At 40.0% G+C, this 7,500-nt stretch overlaps 1 protein-coding gene across 3 annotated transcripts in view; it reads right to left on the minus strand.

The window, feature by feature from the left end:
- The window catches only part of LOC122801033 (TCDD inducible poly(ADP-ribose) polymerase), a 156,929-nt gene that overhangs the window by 48,289 nt on the left and 101,140 nt on the right, over positions 1-7,500 (minus strand). For all 3 annotated transcript variants that reach the window (XM_044070493.1, XM_044070494.1, XM_044070495.1), the window contains exon 4: positions 2,339-2,520. In XM_044070493.1, coding sequence (XP_043926428.1) covers positions 2,339-2,520 — 182 coding nt within the window. The remainder of the gene's footprint in view (positions 1-2,338; positions 2,521-7,500) is intronic.

The raw sequence follows: 7,500 nt of genomic DNA on the forward strand, positions 1-7,500 counted from the left end.
GTATTCAGTGAAAATCACTTCGGCGATTTGCTGAATTTACCAAGGGCAATGAAACAATTGCCCCACAGTACAACAGATCCCACAACCAACCAAATTAAACCACCTAAGTGGAGGGCTTCACCCCCCCCAGCCCCCCTAAAATATATATACCAACTCCAAGATCACACTACAGTGGGGAAAAGGGCAAATTTACCCTTGGAAAATTCAGGGAATCGTGGAAGTGATTTTCGCCGAATATGGGTTGACGATGAGTTTCAGTGAACTAATATAGTCCCAGGAAGTAGGGGGAAGCAACATTAAACTCTCTGCAAATCACCCCAAACCCCATTTTATGTGTATACCTTTTTCTTGGTATAATTCTCCATTGACTATTACAGCTGAAGAAAAAAAAGGTTAAAATCAATGCTCTTGTTTATTACAGCTCAAATTATTTTCCTCCATCTATACCCTTCTGATCTACAGTAAATCAGCACCAATTAATTTTCCAAACAAGTTGTCAGTAACAGGCCACTGTTGTCACAGACCTGAACAAATTGCAGTCAACCTCAGCACTGGGTTGCAGGAATGTAATGAACATTCAAGGACTAACACAACACTCAAATCCATTGTGATTGTCTCAGCATGCAAAACTGGAGCGGTGCTAATGACTTCCACCAGCTCTACACAGGACAATATGTTCCCAGCTACGGAACTCTGGCAATAATGCTTCCAGCTGTGCTGGTGAGATCACGGAAAAGGCATCTTTATTGGTTACAATTGTGCAGCAGGGCCTGCAGGGCAAATCCTTCATACAGGCTTGCATGAGCTTGCTACGGCTCTTCTAAGTATAAACAAGCAGAACGCAGCAGCAGTAAAACACATTTCTATCCATAGGTACGCGCGCGCACACACACACACGCACACACACACACACACACACACACACACACACACACACACACGCACACACGCACACACACACACACACACACACACACACACACACACACACACACACACTTACTTCCTACTTAAATCTGCTTAATCCTTTTCCTAAAAACAAAGAGGCAATTAGCTCTGCAGAAGCTGCTTAGTGACTCCCTTTACAGACGTGTGAACTGTGCAGAAACCTTACATGCATAGTTCTTATTTCTGGCTCAAGGGTGCACACAGCTGCAGGACAGATGAGTAGGACCTGCTGCACTCCTGTCGTGACAGATCAGCATAAAGGATGTCCTTTTACAGTAGCCCGATTCAGACTTCTGACAAAACTGGTAAAATGTTTCTGTAGATTTAGTCACCACTTTTAGTCATAAAATATTTCATGGCAAATCTTTTACCAGTTACTATAACAAAAGCCATCTTGCATGCTTGTAGTAGAATACCTTATAAATATTAACTACATTTAAAAAGAATTGTTTCGATATTAAGAAAAACATATTAAATGAAAGGTCAACTGATAGTTCCTGCAGTCCTATCCATTTGTTTACTGCGGTCTTCCTTTATGATGACCGCGATCAGGTGTTCTGCAAAGATTAACTCCCATTTCTAAAACCTTACAAACCTTTAACAAAAATTAAACATGGTTCCTCCTACTAATGAGGTCGATGGCTCTAACCTGTGCAAAATCCCAAGACTTCAGAGCCATAACATTGAAAGTTAACAGTTACTGGATAGAAGGTTCAATATTTTTGCCCATAACATCTGACTATTCACTTCTTGCATTGAAAAAGAGAGCAGCGCAAACCCAAATTTACCCCCAATGTTAGAACATATGCCATTATTTTATGATAAGCAAGAGACAACATTACATATAACCACGTGAAACCGTGCATAAAACACTAGTTTATATATGGTAAATAAACAATATGATTAATTTCTTTATACATATAAATTAACTGGCTACATCAACCATTCATTAACACTGTAAAGCCTTCTTTGTAAAGTTTCACAAAAGTAGATAGAGCGAGGTACCATGCTGTTTCTAACGTGACATCACATAACTAAGGTGCCACTTCCTTTGAGCTTGGAAGTGGACAGACTCAGACTTTACACATAAAAAGGTGATCCTACCACTCAGGAAACAATCATGCATAACTCAAGGGCTATCACTAGGCTACTTCGGAATACTTTTGGACATAACCTTGCATGCTGCTCTTTTAATACCTGGGTGAGGGACGTGAAATGAATTCTGCCTTTTTGGCTAATGGCCTTTACTACTGGCCTGTGATTAGTAGTGATGTCTTGAATAGAAGAGCTGCAAACTATCTATCTACACCATCGTCCTTCGGTTCTTAAGAATAAACAAGGAACTTTAGAATCAAGTGGTTGAAAGTAATTCCATTGTAAAACGACTTACTGTAAATGAGGTGTCAGCATTAAGGAAGATCGAAAAAGTGGTCTCCGCTTGATTTCTCGTCTAAACCCAGCATTCTGCTGAAATCCATCATGAATGTTTAAGACATACTGGTTCTGCCACGTAACAAAACGGACTTCTTTAACTCCTCTGCAAGTGGCTTCTTCTATCAGTCGAACAACAGGCTAATATAGAAAGGAACAAAAAAATACAACTATCATTCTCTTCTGTTTATAGTTTGTACCTTTCTATTTTTTCCCAGATTACTGCAATCAAAATATAACAATTGAAGAAGCTGCTCAAAATGTAAAGCAGGTAGACAGCACACACAGCAGCAAGCTAGTCAGTGTAACTCAACATTCACTTAATGCTGACCTCACCATTTTTCTCCTGCACAGCTAGTAATAAGGAATGACTCACAGCCTCAGGTAGGACATACACTATCAGATAACCTCAAGTTCTGGTAGTAGCCAAGGTTAAAGGGGATGCTGTGTGTCACTGATTGAATAACTAGTTAAATGGGATTTATTACTGCCTACCATATGATGATGAATGCATGATCATTTCACATTATTTATAGGGGTGAAGGTTATGCAGCGGAGTAAACTTCCTGCATGACACAAGAGAGCTGGAATCCGTAGGTTCTGTCCGTTCACAAGTCTGCCAGCTCAGACCCAAAATGTAATGAAGACGCTGCAGGGATTCCCAATTTGGAGACAGAAGAGGTGACAGGGAGGGCCACCCTGATGAGTTATGCCAACATTAGTTAATTAGTACAGTTGCATGGACTAAGAACAAACAAACAAAATAAAAAAGACATGGGTGGGGGGTGCTTTGAAACATACTCCATGCCACTGCGTGTAAAATCACAGTTAATGATTAGCAAAATAAGAGATAAATGTGTATAAAGAATAAATAATAGAGGGGCAAGAGCACCCCTAAACGGTTATTCCAGGAGTCAGTTACTTTTCTCTACATCTCTAAGCAGACTTTCCTTTTAAGTACAAAACAACTTTGCTTACAGAAACCTTGACACAAAATGGCAAAAACAGAAATTTTTTGACTTGGAATATTAGACATGCTATCCACTCATGTTTTTATCACACAATGTGAATTACTTTCAATAAAATCCCTCCAACCCCACTTTCATGACCCAGTATGGAGCAAACATGAGTGACCTGCAAGAAATCGAAGTACAAACACAGAAGCAATCACAGACATGTACCAGCATGAAAATTACAAAAAACAACCAAGCCCAAAGGCTGCACAGCTTAGAAAACTAGCTTTTCCAGTTTGTACTGCATTCAGTAGCAGTCCCCAAAGTGTCAGCATTCTTCTATTTTTTTCACATACTTGCTTAAATATTTAACTCACAAAGACACTGGTGGATGATCTTCCCTCAATGCAACACTTTAGACTGTCAAATACTAGGGGTGAAAATGTTAGCGAGACCCTCCTGCAGATAAGTTCTCTTCACAGAAGAGGTAAACATGCATACAGGAGTAAAATCCTCCATGTGCTATAACTTTATATTCAAATTGTCAGTCTGTGCCACTTTCAAAAAAATGCTTCTAAGCTTTATGTAAAAACCACCCTTAAGAGTGCACCAACACAGCTGTCTAGATGTTACCTGAAGGAGTCCATGTCACTTAACTAGGCTATAGAAAGGTATTTACCCAGCTGACTGTATCAACATGTTTCAGCAACTGCTTTGATGACAGAATACTGTAAAGGTCACTTCACTGCCAAACCCCATTTCCAGGCTTAATAATAAAAGTGAATTTGTATGCTCCAGCAAAACATGACAAAATATATACTTAACTCAGATGAGAAGTAATCAGCAAGCTTCATGCCTTATGTCCTATACAGACATCCACTAAACCAAAGTAACAACTTGAAAAACAGAAGGCTAAAAATTGACAGTAACGGTAGTGCTCCCGACCATAAGACGCTTGCAACATTTTCAACAGAGCAGTGTCTGCTACTAAACCATTTGGTTAGTTAATTAATTAGTTCTGTTAACTCGATTACTGCAATTAGATCTTTGTCATACATTCAGAGAGGCATATTTACAGTGACTGGGAAAAAATGTCTAGGTCCATGGAGAAATAAAGAAACTTATTGAGGATAACAGGAGTGTAAAATTAGTATTATGTGCTACGTTTTATGAAAATTTACTTCTGTAAAAAATCTTTTTTTTTTTTAAATAAAAGTTTGATGATATAAGAAGATTATTTTACTGGATTTGTAGACTAGACTGTTAACAACATCTCTCTTTTTTTTTAATAAGTAACATGGGGTGCTTATGTCTAAGCAAGCTACAACCACCAGTTTGAACAGATACAGCCTCAGTTTAGCAACTTATTCAAAGTACAGCGACTGAGAAGTATATCATCATACAGAAGACACAAATACTAGCCTGCCGTGTTAAGCCCGAAACAAGTAATTGAGAAGGGGATAGAATCCACAAGCATTCACATCTTCTTGGCATCAAAAGCCAGTGTACAATGTGTTCACTGGTTATAGTCAACTACGCATATTGCATCTTCCAGGGCAGACTTGAGGTCCTACACTGACTTGCGGAAATCTGACCAGGACAATGCAAGAAATTCTTCTGCTTATTTTTGTAAGTGCCATAGGGCCTTTAATATCTGTACTACGTCTGGCAAGATTCTCATCATAAGAAATGCACCTCATGATTGTAGCACCTACCCAAACTTCAATTTGACAAACTGCGTTTTTTTCTGAAATAAGAATTCATACTTGTAACGTGGGGATATAATGTAAGGGTGGCCACGGTGGTGCAGTGGTTAGCATTGCCGCCTCACAGCAAGAGGTTCTCCGGTTCGATCCCTGGCTGGGGTGCCTTCTGTGCGGAGTCTGCATGTCCTCCCTGTGGTCGCGTGGGTTTCCTCCGGGTGCTCCGGTTTCCTCCCACATCCCAAAGACATGCTGCAGGTGGATTGGACACTCTAAATTGGCCCTAGGTGTGCGTGTGAGTGTGCCTTCTGTGGTAGGTTGGGCGCCAGGCTGGCAACTCGACACCGTAAAACTCCACTGCCATTCAATGTGCGGACAAGGTGATCCGCTGTGGCAACCCCTGACCGGGAAAAAGCCGAAAGAAGAAGAACGTGGAGATATAATGCAAATTGTTCTTGTCTCCTGACAGCGCTTGCTCACTGGAGTGTACGTACATATTTTTTGTCTATGTAATTAGTTTGAACTGTTCTGTTATTGCTTACATTTCTGTATTTTTGTTTGTGAAATGTTTAGTATTTCACCTTGGCTGAGCCTGAAATTGGTCAATACTGATCAGTGCACTACCCTGTAAACAAATATAAATAAATAAATAGACATCAGAGTATCCACTTGAGGTTTGAAGAATTTTTTTTTTGCCAGCTCCACACTTACAAGTCACTGCATAACTACACATGGTAATGCACAAACCAAGTAAGGCATCCCCAAATAAGAGTTCATGTGAACGACTCTATCCATTCTTCAGGAAGAATGATGAAGGTGGAAATTCTTTCTGCTACCTTACATGCATCAGACAAATTAAAAGTCCAAATGACCAAAGACATCTATATTATATTCATTCTTTCCCCAGGCAAGAAACACCCTGATTTCTAGAAATGAACTACTCTTACTCAGAAAGGACTCATTTGGAATGATGAAACATGACAGTTTCAGACTGTTTTCTTATTCTAAGGGTATTCTTAGGTACAAACTGCCCTATTTTTATATACATTTCAGTCAGAAGAGTGGCAATACCAGAACTGAGAAGGAGCAGATGAGAAGCAAATATGTTTGTGAAATTCTTTAATGAAACACCAGACTATTGGCTACCTTTGTCAGAAATATGGGGGCCAGACCTGGGGTGAATTTCCGATTTCCCCATCCATTGGTCAAGGTTATGCTTAAACAGGGTTTGTTATGGACTGTGGTTCTCATGAATGGAGACCCTGTTCCAGAGCTTGTGGATCCTTTGATACACATATCTGTCCCGCCAGCATGTCTTGTTTATGTCAAAAGCAAAATTAAAGTCCTTAAATCAAGTATTCTTATGCAGTTAGTTTTGCAGATGTGCAAAAGGTCCATCACAGCTGGATCCAAGGACGCCTTGTATGCCAGGCATAGCCACTCAGTAACCTGTAAAAGACAGATTATAGAGATAGGGCTTTGAGGCATTCCTTATAAAACTGTGATTATATCCTGGATTCTCCAAGTAAAAAACCTTTGTGGGCATTCCAGCTGTTGAAAATATTTGGCCAGGTTCATTCTGAAAGGGGCATTATACTCCCTGAAGGGTCTGATAAAGGATGAATAAAGTGGCACTATTACTACCTTTGACCTGAATGCCATGCCTACACCTATAAGATGGGTGACAGAATGACTTTCTTATACCATGGCCACATGCTGGTCAAAAGCCAGATGACTGTCTACATATTTTCTCAGTTCAAGAACCAAACGCGAACTGAAAAACAGGTGAACAAAAAAGAAGCAGCAGCCAGGAACAGATATCTCCACATGATTTACTGCAACACATATTTAGCGCTTTCATCCAAATAAAATGCACTTCATCAGAATAGCATGTCAAAAAAAGAACAAATATTTATACCATCCCAAAACCATAGGATCCAATTAAAAATAATTAATCGAACCATGTTAGCACAATAGTGAGGAAAATTGAAAACTAAACAGTGCAATGTAGCACCAACTTGCACAAGGTAAGTCAATAAAATTTCAATAAACCAAGATGAAAAAAAAAGAAGTAATGCTACTCACACCATATGTGCTTACCTGGTCCCCATGGTACCTTATGTGGATCAGACACATATCCTGCTCTTGTGTGCTCCTGATTCCAGTTATGTGTTTACCTGGTCCCCATGGTACCTTACAGGTATCAAGACACATATTCTGCTCGTGTGCCCCTGATTCCAGTTATGTGTTTACCCAGCCCCCATGGTACCTTACGTGGATCAGACACATTCTGCTCTTGTGTACCCTTAATTCCAATTATGTGTATACCCAGCCCCCATGGTACCTTGCATGCATCAGACACATATCCTGCTCTTGTGTGCTCCTGATTCCAGTAATGTATTTACTTGGTCCCAGTGGTACCTTACAGGTATCAGACACATATTCTGCTCTTCTGTGCCCCTGAC

Source organism: Protopterus annectens, chromosome 4.part1, assembly GCF_019279795.1.
Source record: "Protopterus annectens isolate FY-2018-M chromosome 4.part1, PAN1.0, whole genome shotgun sequence".
Taxonomy (NCBI): domain Eukaryota; kingdom Metazoa; phylum Chordata; order Ceratodontiformes; family Protopteridae; genus Protopterus; species Protopterus annectens.